At 34.8% G+C, this 18192-nt stretch overlaps 2 protein-coding genes across 6 annotated transcripts; both read right to left on the reverse strand.

Annotated features, from left to right (window-relative positions):
* Positions 1–281: 281 nt before the first annotated feature.
* On the reverse strand, positions 282–10930 carry RNEE/G (RNAse E/G-like protein). Of its 5 annotated transcripts, XM_022280001.2 has the most exons (14): positions 9556–9903; positions 8837–8937; positions 7680–7837; positions 6959–7196; positions 5765–6870; positions 5318–5635; positions 5178–5219; positions 4545–4669; positions 2940–3087; positions 2237–2309; positions 1614–1726; positions 1286–1405; positions 977–1132; positions 282–852 (listed from the first exon to the last, which is right to left on the reverse strand). In XM_022280001.2, the coding sequence occupies exons 1-14, from the start codon at positions 9720–9722 to the stop codon at positions 673–675; spliced, it is 3045 nt and encodes a 1014-aa protein (XP_022135693.1). In that variant the 5' UTR covers positions 9723–9903; the 3' UTR covers positions 282–672. The 5 variants fall into 5 exon arrangements, 2 of the variants coding, with proteins under 2 accessions (XP_022135693.1, XP_087979241.1); XR_015790346.1 differs by lacking the exons at positions 282–852; positions 977–1132 and adding an exon at positions 2023–2048 and having other exon boundaries at positions 9556–10282; XR_015790345.1 differs by lacking the exons at positions 282–852; positions 977–1132 and having other exon boundaries at positions 1369–1405; positions 1614–2048; positions 9556–10930.
* Positions 10931–11084: 154 nt separating this feature from the next.
* LOC111007592 (putative E3 ubiquitin-protein ligase XERICO) lies at positions 11085–12746 on the reverse strand. The gene is made up of 2 exons (XM_022280005.2): positions 12589–12746; positions 11085–11859 (listed from the first exon to the last, which is right to left on the reverse strand). The coding sequence occupies exon 2, from the start codon at positions 11755–11757 to the stop codon at positions 11293–11295; it is 465 nt and encodes a 154-aa protein (XP_022135697.1). The 5' UTR covers positions 11758–11859; positions 12589–12746; the 3' UTR covers positions 11085–11292.
* Between the last annotated feature and the right edge of the window lie 5446 nt (positions 12747–18192).

Genomic DNA, 18192 nt, shown 5'->3' on the forward strand with positions numbered 1-18192 from the left:
TCAATTCTGTTCAGGTGATTTTATTTACAGTCACAAAGGCTCATGCTGGACCCATCTTCATTTGTCATTATACTGATGTCCCAAGGGGAAGCCCCTTTTTAGGGAGGACAGTCCCTGTGGGGTCTCAAGGGAAGGCTTTTCTATCTCTGGATGAACCCTTGTCCCTCCCCCATAGTCGACTAATCGGACGGTAGTGGGCAGTGAATGTGGAAAAGAATGAAAAAGAACAAAAGAAAAAGGGAAGTGACTAAAATATGAACTATAAGATATAAGAATGGATCTTAGTGAATTTGACAGATATTTGTGGCTTTGGCAGGAAATTTGAACAAGTCATTACAACTATGGCTACCTGATAATGCGAAAAATTGAATACAGAACTACTGCTACATCAGTTGTAGAGCAGCCAATAAAGAGCATTAATGTCTATTAATATTGTGACTACTATTACATTACAAGGACAGGAATCTTACGCTAGAAGAACAAAACTGCTTGGTTAGCACTACAACAAATCAAACTCAATAATTTGAAAAGTTTGTCAACCATCTTGCCACCCTTTTGAAGGCATCTCAACTCATAATCAAGGATGAGTTGTTTATATAATGCAAATTGTCTAGCTATAATGGATTCTTTGGGTGCGAATTAAAGAACCTGTGAGCTCGAACGCAATTGTCTTTATCTCCCGCTTGCTTTCCATTTTTTAACCGGAAAGAAGGTCACTTTTTTGCTAGAGTTGTTGCTTCTTGCGTCCGATGGTTGTAACAAAGAAATTGGTCCTTGACTCTCATTTCTGCTCAACTTATCATCTACAAATGATTTCACCTCAAATGCACCTCTTGTGAATCCTCTAGCAACCTAAAGGATTTCAACTTCAAATTTGAGAATACCTTTACAATGCAAATTAGGAGTGTTTGGAGATATGGATTCTTAAAAAATAACTTTTGACTGTCAAAAATGTATTTTCCCACTAAAAATGTACCTTTAAAATGATCCAAACTTTCAGGGAACTACTCAGAATTGCAAGTCTTGTCCTTTTTCCTGAAGTTAAGTAGTCACACATGTGGTGGTCAACCCTTAAAATGAACTTTGGCCAGGATTTTGGATTTTCAGGATCTGGTTTCTGCTTAATTGTTGCCTGACCACAATGGAAAGAGAGAGATAGTGTCACTCACATCTACGGAAAGCCACAGTAACAAATAGAGACGTGATAACAGCATAAACCAAATAGTTATTCCCGAGAGTTGGCAGACAGGAGAATTTGAATAAGAATGTAAAATATTTTACTTACAAGCTGTCGACAGATTTCCTGCTCGATTTTCGAAAACAAGGTTTCCAGAGCTTCAACTCTTCCAGTACCATGACAGCACGAGCATGGTTCACTAATCATAAAAGTTACACTTGGTCGAACCTGTCCACATTATGACTCTCAGATCCTATCGTGCTAAATGGTCGATTGACATAAATGAAGTATACACTTCAAAAACTTAGATACATTTAATAAACAAGATGTAGATCCATATAATTTTCAACTGGTCGAATTCCAAGCTTTTCAGTGATCACATCCATCATATTATTAGGGAAAAAAATTATTTGGAATAAAGGAAAGTTTGGGATACCCTCTTTCTTGTAATTTCCATAAGTCCATGCTTGGATAACTCAGAAACTTTCACCATTGACCTGTCTCTCTCAACTGCTTTCTTTACTTCTTCAAAGACTAACCTCTTATTTGCTGAAACATAAGAATCCCACGTCATTAACTAGAAAGACAGACATAAAAGTGACTCTGCTTCATGCTTCCAAAAAGACTAAATATATGTTTTAGTCTCTAATATTTTGGTGTTTTTTCAATTTACATCTTATTTTTTAGAAAGTTTCAACTCAGTTCCTCGTGCTTTTAACATTCTTAAATTATAACCTTTCTGCAGATTATTGTTAAATTTGGCTAATGATAAGCTCGTCTAGAATGATATTTGGTGAGTTGACAAAAGGGGAAATTAGAAACTTTCCTCTTAGGTAACTTCTTACTCTAAATTTTTGTTCAAACTCAGTACCTATCCTGTCATGCAAGTAGAAAAGATAAAATTAAAAAATGTTAAAACATACAAAACTATACTGAAACCTTTTAAACAATAAGAGCTCAATTGAAAAAAGAGCCAAACATGAGGGACCTAGAACATATATTTAGCCTAAGAGTGAGCAGGAAGAAGGGGAGTGATAGATATGGGGAGATTGAACTTACATTCATCTACCATGTCAATGAAATCTACAACAATAATTCCACCAATATCCCTCAGTCGCAATTCCCTTGCTATCTGAGAACATATGTTGCCAATCAGATATTTAGGATAGCTGCTATTTATAGGGGTAAATAACATAATCAGAATTCCATAGTTAATAATAAATACAAACAAAATATAAGATATTCAAGCAATCAACCTCAACAAGTTAAAAAATTAATTATGCTCAGGTATCAACACATAAACCCAGAGAGGCTTGATCCAGACTACAAGAAAGTAACAATATAACTATATTGCAATATCAAAGATGAAATTACAATATCAATATCCTTTTGAGAGAGTTATCTCTCTCCCAAGTTTCTCACCCTAGAGTATTCCCAAAAGATGTCCTCTCTCTACTACCTCTATTTATATCCAACTTACCCCTACCTAATTACCATAACGTCCCTAACTAATATACTAATTACTAATACTATTCGCAAACTATCCCTAATCGTACTCTTACAAAGGTATACACCTCCATAGCTCAGCAAAAAGCAAGGTCTAAGATATAAGAAGAGGAGAGATTCCTAATAGAGAAAAGTTCTGTACAATGTGAATCATGAGTTGCATTTCGATTGCAAGAGAAGTAAACAAAATCAACTCAGCCAAAAAACTACAGTCGTGTAATACAGAGATGGTGCAAAATATCATTATTCTACATACCCGTCTTGCAGCAGCAAGGTTGACCTCTAAAATAGCTTTCTCCTGCGAAGTCACTTGACCAAGCACCCCATGTCCTCCATTCACATCAATGGATACTAAAGCCTCAGTTTGTTCAATTATTAGAGAACCTCCATTAGCAAGTGGAACCCTGTGAACAAATAGATTTAACTAATATACAAAGAATAGCAGCAATGGTATTGCATTGAATTGAATTCATTTTACATTCAGTGGAAATGCTATTGATAATCCATAAAATTTCACATTCTCAAATATTGTGATCTACAGGGAAGATAAAGACATAATCTTCCAGCTTCGAGGACCAAAAATAAACAGGGGAAAACAGAAGACGAATAAATTATAAGTGATTATTGGAGGATTATTTAACCCTCGTGTTTAAATTCAATTTCCCTTAGTGAGGAGGAAGATCAATTAAGATGGAGCTTGGATTCTTCAGAAACTTTTTCGGTTAATCCCCTTGGTAAACCTAGAGATTCCTCCTCATCACAGCCCAAAAATTATTGCTCAAAGTTGTAGAAATCGTTCAGTCCGAAAAGGGTGAATGTCCTATCATGGATTCTCCTTAATTGGAAAGATTAATGCAGCAGAAATTCTCCAAAAGAAGCTTCCAAACATGCTCCTTCTGTCTATGTGTGTTTTGTGTGCATGAAGACCAGATACATTTATTCATATTCTGTCCGTATGCATCAGCTTGTTGGGCTCTTTTCTTCCAAACCTTCATATGGCCTGGGTATAAGATAGAGAAGTCCGAAGACAACCTTTCAGCTTTTGCTTGGCCACTCCTTGCCTCCAAAAGCAAGCCTTCTCTGGGTGAATGGTATTAAAGCTCTTACCTCCAAATTATGGTTTGAGAGAAATCAAAAGGAAAAAGATCAGATTTGAAACGCTTCAGTATTGCCAAATTCAAAACTTTATAGTGGTATGCTCTTTCCAATCTTTGCTCTAATTGGGAGGCCTTACTATCTCTACTGTTTAGCTTTACTTTTGAGTGTATTACTGTAAGTCTGTATCTGGTATCTTTTTAGCTTCTTTTTGGCTGGTTTGTTGTACCTTTTATTTCTTTCATGTCCTTTACTCTTATCACCCTTCCGAAAGTTTGTATCCTTTTCATTTAAACTTGATTTCTTGTTAAAAATAATATATATAACACAGTGATTATTTAAAATGTTGAAGTCATTGAATCATTTTATCATTTTCTTTTTATTTTTTTAATAACTGTGGTATTTGAGGCCCCATGTATTATGCTCATGGCTCACCCCAATTAATCTCCAAGGAGACCTGGTGTGCTCAAGGCTAGCAAGCAACGGTTTTAAATTAGCAAGTTTTCAACTTGAGAGCTTGATGTCAGAGGCTATCTCCAAACATCCCAAGTACTTCACCTATTTGATCATTTTTCTTCAAAGTAACGACTTGGGATGGAGCTGCAAGGCTCATCTGAGTTTTTGAAACTTGCAATATTGATTCTTTTTCTTCTTTACTAATTATAAAAATGAGGAAACTATCAAGATTTATGAGGATGAGCAAGAGATATTGGCACAAGCTGTATGAATAGTGATTGACTACCTAAGCAATGCTGAAAAACCTCACCTCTTACTGAGGATACTATTGATCTCTTCTTCAATGTTGAATTTATCAAAAAGGGGAATTCCTTCATTGTATAACTCAACTCGATCACAAAGATCCGGAGCAATTTCCTGAAGGTAATTAGTGACCTGCAAAAAAATGTATATGTTTCACACAATTTGGAGCAATAAAGGATGAATCATGAAATGGTATGTCCCCTTTTCTGCTTCCCAAGTTTCAGGCCTCCAGAGAACCCACTCCCCATATAAGGCTAATTTTGAATTGACTATAGCTATCTGAAACACTAAAGACAATGATTGCAATGCCCCTTCTACCTTAAATATCACATCTACAGTATGTGGCGAAATGAAAAATTAGACATGTTTGATACATAAACATAAAGATGCATTCCATCTGCACGATTTATGACTAACAATCAGCTGATCATGAAGTATTATCACTTTTTGTAGGAGTGCTTACGGTCATGCGTTAATTTAAAATGGACTAAGAAGTATTATCAAGTATTTGCAACAAGAAAAAAAAAAGTAAAAAAGTGAAGTGGAAAAAAAACAAAAAGAAAATAAATAACAAAAAGACATGGAAATGTTCATCGTTCCGAGGAATTTAACATCACCTAATGTTGAAATCAAATTATACCTCGTGATATGTCCTTGGAGAGTCAACTGCCATTCTTTTAACCTGCAAATCAATTGAAAATAACAGGGCAAGAATGTTAATTGTTCAGCTATAATCTCATGATTTAAGTAATGGCACAGACAATAATGAATTAGAACCACCTTCTCATTAAAATAATCTTGGACAACTGAAAGCGTTTGGCCCATAGCCCTATGGAGAATAACTGGAACAGCTCCCTCAACGCCTTCATCTGCAGCTAGAGCAGCTGATTTTGCATGTTCTGTTATAGTTTTCCAAGTTGAAATCAGACCCTCCAAATCTTTTCGTAATTCTTCTAAAGAATGACCAGCAGCAACTGTTCTTACAGTCAAACCAAAACCTTGAGGCTGTAAAGTTTTAGCTATAACTCTTAAGCGGGTACGCTCGACACCAGAAATTTTCTTTGAGATGCCAATTCTATCACAACGAGTTTTCAATATCTGCAAGCCAAGTAACTTGGTTCAGAGCACACCTAGAAAAATTGTTTGATATAACGATGAGTTGAGAGAAAAAATATTCAATTAAAACATAACAGTTTATGCATGAAGCATAAATGTTGAGGAACATACCCAAAATCTGCTTCTTAGTTGTGGGTAAGCAGTCAGTGTGGGGCCTTTAGTCCCTAACCCCTCTTTGACTACCTGGACAATTATTTTCGTGCCTTTCTTTACTTGGAGCCACTTATTATCATTAGTCACTCTCTTCTTAGAATCCCTTCCATCTTGGAGAAAAGATATTTGAGAACCATTAGAATAATTTGTGGTAGCTGAATAACTGATGCTAGCATGACCTTCTAAATGATGTTCCTTATCATCTATGCAGTCTTCAAAGTCAGCATCAAGATCACCATCATCATCTACTATGCCACCATTCACATTTTCTCTAAGAACCTCTGAAACATCAAAGCCATCCTCAACTTCATTTTCCTCGTGCCCATCGTGCATAGATTGCAGCAAAGTGTCTTGAAGTTCAAATTCTGAAACCCCATTGATTTCTGTATTACTCAATTTACTTTCAGCTTGTGATGCCAGTTGTTCTTGTCCGGAGCCATTGACTACTTGCTTATCTGTCCTTTGACGAAAAGGAGGGAATATGAAGGGTTCTCTGTTTTGTTTAATGTCCATTAGGGAGGGTCTAGAATTTCCAATATTCACAAACGCACCGCCCATGTGGGGAACAAGTTTTGAGACAATACCTAAATACACACTATCACACTGTACATTACTTTTAACTGGTTCTAGTAGCAGCTCTACCAATTTCTCTTCTTCCAATACAGCAATTCGTTGCATGGTGCATATTGATGAATTAATCAGTATGATGGTAGAAATAGGTTCCTTTAACATTGTATAGATGCCAGCTGCAGGCAAAAGATTCTTTGTATCTTCCAATTGGTGCTCTCGAGTTTCTAGTAGTGTTGTTTCTTCTTTCACAATGACATCATTTTTCAGCAGATCAGGTTCCAACACAGTCTTAGACAGATCAAATAAGAGAGGTAATTGAACTAACCATGGTTCCTCAACAGGCTGATGTCTGTGAGAATCTGAGCCCGTACTTGGACTATCCATTGATTCCTCATGATCGGAGTACAATTTATCATAAATCATGGAACCATTCAAAATTAGATTGGGGTCAATAGAATCACTCTCAAGACATTCTTCTTCAATTTCACGTTCATCTGTCAAATCACTGGAAGCATTTAAGTGTTCAGAAGCATTTTAAGAGAGAAAGTTGCTTGAAAATGGAAACAGAAAATGAGATATTACCTCTGGCTGGAAGAGATTTCACTGGTATTTCCTCTATCCATGAATCCCATGTGAGAACTGGAGGGCATGTGATACCAAACCTCATCCATGAATCCCTCACCATGATTTTTTTATCATGTTTGACCGTTTGAGGTAGGGATAGAGAGAACTCTGGTCCAGGTCTCCAAATGATGTCAGATGAGGGCAGCGTTTCTTCCTTGATAAAATAATTGTACTTGAAATTTATGCCACAAGCTATCTGTGAAAAATGTATAGAAGGACTTCATAACTTTGAAACATAATGAAGCAGAATGGAAGTAAGCACTCCATTTATCTATTCATTCCCATGTAAGAAGGGAAGTAAACAGGGAACCTGAGCATAGCTTAATGGTTAAAACACTTATACCTAGGAAAGAAGGTTTGATCTCTCATCTTACATTTTTTGTACTCAAAACCAAAGAAAAAGAAAAAAAGAAAGAAGGGAAGCAAACAGTTCATTTAATTCTAAAAGTCCTTGTTACCAATTACAAATAAATTATATATCGTGTTATGCTTTTGAGCAAATGTATCGATAAAGCCTAAAACAATAGAACATAAAATAGTACTGGCATCAGTAGTTATCTTTACATAAAGAGTAAGAATTGGTGCATATATTAATAGACAGAGGGCATATGGTGAAGGTATTTTATGGCACAAGAAAAAACATCAACAACATACAACACGTTGCTGTTTGTGTCATCACCTTGACTTCAGCCTTCCATAAGTTAGCATGATCAGTCGGAGACATTTGAATCGCCATTTTTGGTTCCCAGGAGCCTAACGCGATAGGCTCCCCAGTTAGGTAAAGAAGCTGATCAGCTTCCAAATCAGCTTCAATAGTCCAAACTACTTTGCATATTCCTTCAGAAGCAATTGAAGTTCCATCAGCAATTCTAGTCAATAGGAAGGTAATGACATGAAAAGAGAGCAATAATGTTATACTTCTTTTTCTAGGGATAAAGACACAGATATATGCAAAAGAGCACCAAAAAAGGAAGGACAATCGAAGGGAAAATGGTTTAGAAAACCCTCCCCAAGCACTAAACAATAGCAGCTTCCCAATTATTTACAATAGAGTTAAAGCCATAGTTACAAAAGAATTTCTTGTGGTTTATAATCCACCAAGGAGCAGTGTATTGTATACTAATACAAAAAGAATCCACAGAGAAATTTTTTCCTTCAAAAAGCCTGCTATTCCTCTCTCCAAAGAAGCCATAATAAAGCCTGTGCTACCCAATTCCAAACTATTTGAGCTTTGCACTTCAGGAGCGATCCACTAAAGACTTCCAACAACCACACATCAATCTTCTAGGCAAGCAAAAAGAGATACCCAAGCTAGAAGCAATAATATTATACTTATGATAATTTGGAATTTGATGTCAATTTTAGATAAATGACTGGTTAGAGCAACCAAATTATTTCCCTATTGATAAAGAGACTTGCAAGTTACTTTGCAACTTTACATGCATATTCAACTGTGTGCTCATTATTCTATGGTAGAATTTCTATAAGGAAAATTTTCAAGCTTCTAGAAGACTAGATCGCATGAGTACCAATATCTCATTTAAGAAACAGTCCTTGACGAAAAGACATGTAACATCGCAATTGGCAAATGCATACCTTCAACTACGCTTCAAAACACTTCAGCAGGACAAGTAAAGAACTAGCTTGAACTATATTGGACTAATTTGATATGAAAACTCATTCAATTATTGAGCAATTAACTGCCAACCCAGAAACAGGGAACTCAATTAATGGTATGTATCATCTCCACATTGTCATGAGAGACCAAAACTTTCAGAAATGTACTCATATCCAGCCAAAAATTGATCATAAATTTATAAATAAATGACTGATTACCTTTTCTAGTCGACATTATAGGTGATCTTCCGACATAGTTATTATGCCCTGTGCAGAGACGGAATCTCACCTTTCCAAGCGGCAGGTGCTGGCATATATACCTGCTTTCACATTGTAAGTTTTATAGAGAACAGAAAGTTTGGTATGATAGTATATTTAGCCCATTAAAGGCGCATTTTTCATAGTATTCGGTTACTAGTAATTTCAAAAATTCTTAAGAGAATTTATGGTTTTAGAAGAAGTACTCAATTAGACTTATTCCAAAAGTGCTTCACTAAAAAACACTACACTTAAAATCCAATGAGGGCCTGGAGGAGAATGCTATTGCCATATATACATGTAAAGTAAAATAGCAGCTAATTCATTATTGTAGGTCTTGAACAACACACTTGTCTAATCCATGCATATATTGATGGACGATGGCACTAACAAGTAGCTTTCACTTTTCCACGAGAACCAGGTTGCTTCATGAAACAGCCTCAATGTACAATCAACCATTAAAAAAATTTCCTTCTAGAATGACATACATCAAGGACTGAAGCTCATATAACCCATTTCCATCATATGAATTTGTACTAAGAAACCCCATAGAAAATAGAAGGCATACCAGACCAGAAACGAAAATGGCAACCGAAGGCGTCCTTGAAATAGCAAAAAGAAAGAACCCACTAAATAAATCACACAAGCGTAGAAGAATGCGTTTTTCTTTTGTAACTTACGGAGATGGAGACAGAAACTTGTCGGCGCATGGTGGCGAATGACAAGAGAGGGGCAAGCGGCGATGGAATATGAGATGGTGAGGCGACGAACAAGCCTCAGGAACAGCCATGAACCGAGGTTGATGATGAAGTTCAGAGGAGCAGCGGCAGAGAAATGGAGAACCCATGGTGGGGTAGCCAAAATTGGTGAACTGAAACTGGCAGAACAGCCAGTTCCGTCATAGAGAGCGATTTTGAGCGAAGTTCGGATAACGAAGTGAATACACAGAGGAGAGGACAGTCGTGAAAGAGAAGAGGCTGAACCGATAGGATTTTTGCTTTTGTCTATGCATTGGCGCCTTCCATGGCACGTGTGATGGGGTTGCACACGAGTGTTGTAACTTGCTGAAGAGTTTTTATCCTCCATTGGAGATCAACCAAAAAAAAACCAATTTTGGGATGAAGGGCAATTGTAAAAGAGCAAACTTTAGTCAAATTTTGCCGTCGTTATCTGTCAAATTTTGTCAAAAATCTGTGTTTTTACAGTTACTTTTTTGTTCTTCGTTTCCTTCTCGTTGGCAAAACAAAATTACAGTCAATCTTCCCTGTGTCTTGTGTCAAATTCATTTCCAAACATGGGTTTTACAGTACGCTTTTTCTTCTTCAGTTCTCCTTCCAATCTAATGAAAACAGAGTCTTATCATTTTACAGGAGAAAACTACATAAAAGAGAGCTTGAACGACACTGCAAAAGCCAGTGTTTCTCAAGTTCAAGATCCCCGTCGTATTCATTGATAAAGAACAGAAATTTCGTGGGTTGTATCAAATTGGGTTACCAAACAAATTGCCCAACAACTTGCAGGAGTGCCAAATTTATGGCCTTTTCTTTTTCCAACTCCTTTTGTCGCATATATTTTTTTGGTTATATGAATATTTTTACTGATGACTGTTGAATTACATTACTTTTCATGGAAGAATGAAGAAGAAAAATAAATCTTTGGGAAGGGAGTGAATGGACAAAAGGCCATCAAGGATCAACCTTGGTATTTTCTTTTCAACAAAATATTGTATACACTCTTCATTTTCTATTTCAATCCTGTTTCTATCATCAAATTGTAATAAGAGCATATGATCTTCAGAACCATGGTGAGTTTCCAATGGTGGCAGAGATGGAAAAAGAAGGATCGGAGATAGTCGAGCTCGTGGAACGACACGAGCTGCTCGGGATCTAGGAAGTTAAACAATTTTTTCCACAGATATAGGGGGAGTGGAAGAGAAGGAAATAGCAGCATCAGAGTATATGGTGGAGGAGCCTTTCATTTCGGTTTTATCAGGTTGATCATCGAAGACCAGCGAGAACTCGAGTTCAAGATCTTAATTTTGAACTTCCCACCAAGATTTGAACAACCCCCCAACATCACTTAAAACTGTAATTCTAAGAAATTCTTGTACATTCTGTCAAAATCCTCAAGATCAAACAAACAGCAACTTGAGAAACCTGTTGCATACTCGGTCAATTCCATATACAGAGAAAATAAAGTAAACAGTGCATTAACTCAAAGCTAAAGGCACAAGCCAGAAGCATATAACTTCATAAACTTGTATGTACAGTGACAAAACTTTGGTCTCTGAGACCAATCAGACAACATCAAACTTCAAATTTTCATACACAAAGCAGTTACGAAACGTGATCGTGATTATCTTTAAGAGTATTCTGTACATGAGTTTTCCCTAACTAGATTCTAGCACACAAAAATGCTCACCAAAAGCACAATTTCTCTTCTTCGGACATTAGAGGAGTTCTGCAAAGAGGACATGTACTGTTCCAGTAGTCCAGCCACTTCTCCAAGCATTCCGTGTGAAAAAGATGGCCACAAGATAAGTGATTTATCTCTGATTCAGGTTCAAATTGAGATAAGCAGACTGAGCAGTCATGTTCAAGACGTTTGGAGCCGTGTACTGTATCAAACCGAATAGTTGGATATCGGTTCCGAAATGCCTCGGTGTAACTCCAAGAGGAACCAAAACTTGAATCTCCCAACTCGGATGGATTTTCAATGAAATCTGATGATGGTACCAAGGATGATGGCGATGAGAGACGGATTCCTACAATTTGAAGGATCAAACGGACAATGCATTTTAACATGGAAATGGACAGTGCCGTGTTTACGACAAGCACGTTGAGAACTCCTTCGGATGGAGCTGGGAGACTAGAGAGGCCCATCGTGGTCGAAGTGAACTTCTCAAACTAAGTAGAGGCAGAAAAAGCCAGCAGCTATTCTTAAGCGACCGATTGAAAATTCGCAAGCCTTTCTTCACATCCGACCTGAAACAAGTCTAACAAACTTAGCAAGTTTCACTACCATGAAGAACTGAACTTCATGAATAAATAATCAGGAAAGAAAATGAACTATACAACTGATTAATGAACATTTGACATTCAAAATATGAACTGAAAGAAGAAAGCAGGGATCAGCAGAAGTAGAAGCAGAATCAGAATCTCTTAAAAGGGGTAAACTTCGAGATAACTGACATTGAAGTGAAGGAAAACAGAAGAGTACTCTTTTGTTCGTTTAAATTATATGAAATTACAGTTTTTTCTAGAATTCAACCACTGGTTGAAAGCCACCACTCAACTATGAATTTGTGTAAGAAAAAAATAAGGGATAAGAAAAAACCCTACGGCTAAAACGGGTCCAATTCCCTAATCTTCGCAGTTCAATTACAAATAATATAATGAATGACATGGAGAAATTCAACAATCTAAAAACCCAAGTACCAAACAATCCCCTGGGGGATTCAAACGCCAGTTTAAGTGAAAAATGGAAACCCTCCTCGATCATTCAAGCTGATGAAGAAAAATAACTTCCAGAAGGCAAAAGTTCATAATCAACCAAAAAATGGAGCAGAGAACGAACTGAAATGCTCATAAAAATGATTCCAGCTTTACAAAATCAAAAACCAGATTAGACCCACTAAAGAAAACAGAACGTTTCTTCAGAAAGATACCCCAAAAATGGAAAACGAACACGAAAGGGGGCAGCGAGAGACTTACTTCAGAGCCTTCGATTAATCAGGACGAAGCTTCAAGAAGAGAGTATAGGATCCGTAAGAACAGAAATTCGAAGAGAGAATGAGGAATTTTTTCAAGATTGGTGATCAATTCATCTTGATTCAACCGATTTTGTGTCCTTCGGCGATTTATATACGCGATCGGAGGAACCTCGTCTGCCCGATCTCACGTGCCTCCACCAAATTTCTCTTTTTTTCTTTTTAGAATAAATGAAAATTATTCACGATTATCTCAAACTAGTGACCCCATATTCTCTAACCACTGCATCCTATTTGTTCAATACTTTCGTCTTAAATTAAATATTTAGTTTACATGTGGTCCGTGTTGTCATTTACTAAATAAGAAACCAAAATATTATTAAATGGCTCGAGCGACTATTTTTAAATTAAAATATCGTGAGTTTGTATTAAAAGAATTTATTATTTTGACTTATAAAATAATATAATAAATATTAAAACAATAAACAATTATCAAATGTAGGAATGAGAAGATTACCAAGCATGTCGTAAAATACTTATCTATTTGATATAGTATAAATTTAAGTTAACATGTGACGACGTGTCTATATATATAAATTAATTTTATGTTTTACTTCAGAAAAAAAACTATGTTGCACATCCGTGTTGAATTATTCATTTGTTAAGTAATTAACGACAACATAATCAAAGCTCATTAATAAATAACATTTACTCACTCGCTAAATGTTAGAGGTTCAAATTCTCGTACTCACGTTTTGTTGTACTCTAAACAAGTGAACACCGTCATTTAATTAATGACAAATATGCATATGGATCCTAACTTAAAGTCTAACGACCTAATTGAAATAGTTTAGATTAGTCTGTAGATATGAATTGAGACAGGAAAAACCATGATTTTTATGAATTGTTTTAAATTATTTAGGCACTAAGTTTGGTTACAACAATGATACAAAAATAATAAAAAATAAAAGGTCAGTTGAAAGTTGGAAGTGACCATGACTTTTAGATTATTTTAAGTGATTTAGGCATTAACTTTGGTTATAATACAACTACTACACTAAAATGTAATTGAATGTCCATGTATTTTGTTTTGACACATATATATGGATATTTAAAATAAAAATTTGAAGAAAATCACCATTATTCTTTGACCTCGTTGGAAAAAAATAATAAAGTAACTCCAAGATAATAGGTCACAATCCCACAACTTTATCGATAACCCGTTATTATAGAGTCAAATGATATTACTCGAAGTGTGGGTAAGTGGATTTTATAGACGGATAATTAGAAAAAATATATGTATATTAATTATATAAAAAGTATACACATTTAACTATAATTTTATTTAAATGTAAAATACAATTGTCAACCAAATTTAACTTAAATTATAGATAAGACAACCAATTTGAACCTGACTCAATTTGTTAAACCATATATTATTGAACAAAAGATCGGATGTTAGAATCTCCATTCTCGGGTATGGTTGAACTGAAAAAAAGATATCTATTGTCACAAAGGTTTTAAATGTCGATGTGGTGGAAATTTCGAGGTTTCAATTTCATAAAAATATCAATCAAAATATCGATACAAAGTAAAGAACAATATTCTATATCATATTAGACTAAAGATTCCCTTTCAGACAATCTCACGGTGGATAGATATTTCTGTAAAAGTTATAAAAATAAAAATAAGTCATAAAAAATATTTAAATTAACAAATAAATATTTTGTCATTTATAAATAAATTAAAGAAAATTAATATTAATATTATGTCTATATGAGTTACACTTTGTTGATATTTTTCATTTGGTATTTTTTTTTTGTAATATTACGATGTCGAACTCCATGGATACATTGCAATATCGACATGTCGACGGATATTTAATACTATGATTGTAACGTGTGGATTCATTGAAATATGACATGTCACTTATATTTAATATTATGTACGTTATCTTTAATATTAACGTTGTTTTTTCGGTACAACACGTATTTTAATCAACTGAACTATGTTGTAGTTAGCATCAATGTATGATGTTTCAATTTTCTAATTGTGGAATTAAACAATAAAATGAGTAAATGCAATCAATCATACATCCAACTAAAAAAATCAACTCAATCATTACCCTAAAACTAATGAGATCGACACGTGTCATGTTCATATTGTCAATATTCTAAGCCACGGCGACAGGAAACTGGCACGGCCTAAATATGGCGGCTCCACACGGAATACGTGTATGTTCCGCAACACGTGTTCCCCTCCTATACGACCACGTAAATTCCCGCGTAATTATTCGTACCTCCACAGATTTTAACATCGTCGATCTTCTGCCAATGTCTGGTCTCCACGTGTCGCTCTGTGAGCGTGCCGTCACCGGATATCGTGGTCCCTCGGCGCAGAGGATCACAACCCAACCGTCCAGGGAGTGACAGGTGGCAAGTGGCATTAAAAAAATGTCCCCCACGGTATGACGTAGACAGAGATAATATTTGCCGTGTCCTAAAATTTTGTTCCGTTTTGCTGTCTTTTTCATTTTTGTTGCACCATTTTCACATTGTTTGGATCGAAAGAAAATTGCCGGGAAAATTCCTTTTAGAGAGAGAAAATTTGTCCTTTTTTTTTAAGTTTGTTCTGCTGATAATTGTTGCCTTGACCAAGTCGACTCGAACCATATTTATTAATAACCCAAAACTAATTTTATGGATGAATGAGAATAAGGTGAAAAAAGAGGAATGATCTGCATATAAGAAAATAGTTAGATATTAATGTGCGATGCCCACTATAACGCAATTTGATTATTAAAGTCGTGTTTGAGAGTGATGGTAGGATGAATGATTTTGAAAAAAATATATTTAAGTATAATTGATTTTTTAAAATAGTGATACCTTAAAAATCAATTTAAAGTTATTTTAAATTTTATTAAAATCAAATTTTTTATCTTCAAAAAAATCAGTGATTTTGATAATGACAATCGTGATTTTGGCTCTTACTCCCAGATATGCCTAAATGCAAGTAATAACTCGTAGATAGTATAACAAAACAATGATAAATTGTGTGTAGTGTATATTGACGATATATAATGAGCTTGAGCTTATTATGAGGTGGATCGATAATGAAAGTGAGTTTGTGGAGGAGATCACTTGGTATGTAGTTTGTTGTACACTAGAGTTTCATCTCACCTATTTACTAATTGGTTGAATGGGAAGTGACAAAAAAAAATCAAGATATTTCATAATGAATGTTCATGTCTTATTAATTTAAGTTGGATTCCATCATGTTAATTTGTAGGAATAATCTTCATTATTGTGAACAATTAAAGTCAAGATAATGGTGTGATTAAGTTACGGAAAAACATCAGAATTACCATATACTAATTTTGTTGGAAAAAAATAATTTATTAAACGCAATCGATATAAGTACATTCGGTACATAATCAAATTACAATTTTAATTTTTCTCCGTTAATCTAACAGTGTAAAACTACGGGCCGCATGGTTGTAGCTCCATCGAATAATTTTGATGGGGACGAGGTAATTTGTCGGTATATAAGAAAGTTGGAGAGAGAAAGAGAAATGAGAGACAGCGATTTAAATGGGGACAAGTTGGGCCAGCTGGTTCTGAAGAGCGGCCCAAACAGATCCATTGAACCATGCGTTGGAAAAGGCCCAACCGCAGCCTTGGGGAAATGAAATCACGTGGGTTTCACATGCAACATTTTTGTCGTCTTTCGTGGTTAAAAACAGGCGGCGTTTGACAATTTGGTCTACTCTTAATTGCTTGACAATGATATCAATTTGTTTCTTTCTCCTTATCTTTCATATATTCTTTCTAAGTCAATTAAAAAATTTATGCGTTTACCGGGTGACAAGAAGCTTGGATATTGAGATCCAAGATCCAGGTTCTATTTGGTGTCTGATTCAGTGTCGATGTAGAATTCCATACAAGATTTTAGATTAACGTGTAATACTTCATCAACATTTTGTTCGAGATAATTTTGAATTGAACATTATGTATAATTATGCGAATAGATCTTAGGGAGAGATTGTCTTGTCATTTCCAACGTTCTGTACCTAATATTTAGATATTATATTGGTGACATCCGTGCGTCTAGGTCAATGGTGAATCTCGCATTGTCTCTTCACTTCGACTTGTTTGATGCGAGACTTTGACACGTGTTTATTGAAAATTGATCATCATAGTATTTTGTACTGTTTAAATAGAACCTAAATGGGATTATATGAATCGATTTATTTCACGACAAATGTCAAATTATTTATGAAGGCAAGTAGACTACTACATAAATTGATGACGTGAAACATTATCCATTATTTTTTTTCTTTTGTTTGCTTTGTCAGAATTGTACTACATACATGGCTAGAAGTGAGATGAAATTAATCATCTCATTCATAAAAAAAAAAATTAACGACCTTATAATCACCTCATTCATCAAACAAATAAAAACCATATATATATTATTTTGATAACATAAACACCTATATATTTGCATTAAGCATATACACACTTGATAATCGATATATTTTTACCGATGTATTTTTACTTATAACTTTTAATGATCTTCATCTCTGGTGAATAATTCATTGACCATCATACTTTTTTTTTTTCTCTTTTTTGAGAATAAAACTTTACAAATTTGAAAGTGGAGATTCAAATTTTCGATGGAAGATAATTGATGCATTAATCGTTATATTATCATGTGTGTGGGTGATTGTAGCAATATAGACAATTATTTATTTGTTTTTTTAAATAAAAGCTAAATATATGTTTGAGGGGTTAATGTGTGATAATTTGTTCAACTTAATTTCTATGATTTGAAAATTTTAAATTTGGCAACGTGAGTTTAGCTCAAGTATAATTGACATCTACCTCTTACTAAAAGGTAATATGTTTAAATTCTTCACCTCCACTTGTTGTATTAAAAAAAAGTATAGATTCAGTTGTATGCAATTTTAAATTTTGTAGTTATGTCGTTTATGTAAGTCATGTTAAATTTGATTGATGATAAACTTGATGACATGTTACTTAGAAATTTAAATAGAGAGTTTTCAATTCATACTCAAATTAGTAAGAATCTGACAAATTTTCAAATATTTTTTTAAGCGACTTAATTCATCATCTAAACTTTCACCAACTCACTATATCATGTCATATAAGTTTATTATCAACAAACTTTAACTCTAATAAAATGAATTCGTATAATTACAAAACGTTGAAAATTTGTATACAAGAGGAACTTTTTTTTTCTTTTAAAATTTTTTAGTTTAAAAATTCGTAGACATAGGAATCCAAACTTCTAAATTTTTGATCCATGATACATGACTAACTAACCAATTGAGTTATTCTCGTAAAGCATCTAGAACTAATTCGGTATCACGTGCAATCTCAATTGCTGCCCTTCGAGGGCTTTTTATAGAGCCCACAAGGGAGACCAAGATCCAGCCCATATTGAAAATTTAAAGGCTTTCAAAGAGCCCATTAGGAGTGCAAGATCCAGCCCATTTTGAAGGCATTCGTTTAGTGCAAGATCCGGCCTATTTTGAAGGCGTTCGTTTAATTTGGATATTAATTAAAACAAAAAGAAATAGAAATCA

The sequence above is a fragment of the Momordica charantia genome (assembly GCF_013281855.1).
Source record: "Momordica charantia cultivar OHB3-1 chromosome 4 unlocalized genomic scaffold, Mcharantia_2.0 BLBB01000004.1, whole genome shotgun sequence".
NCBI classification, from domain to species: domain Eukaryota; kingdom Viridiplantae; phylum Streptophyta; class Magnoliopsida; order Cucurbitales; family Cucurbitaceae; genus Momordica; species Momordica charantia.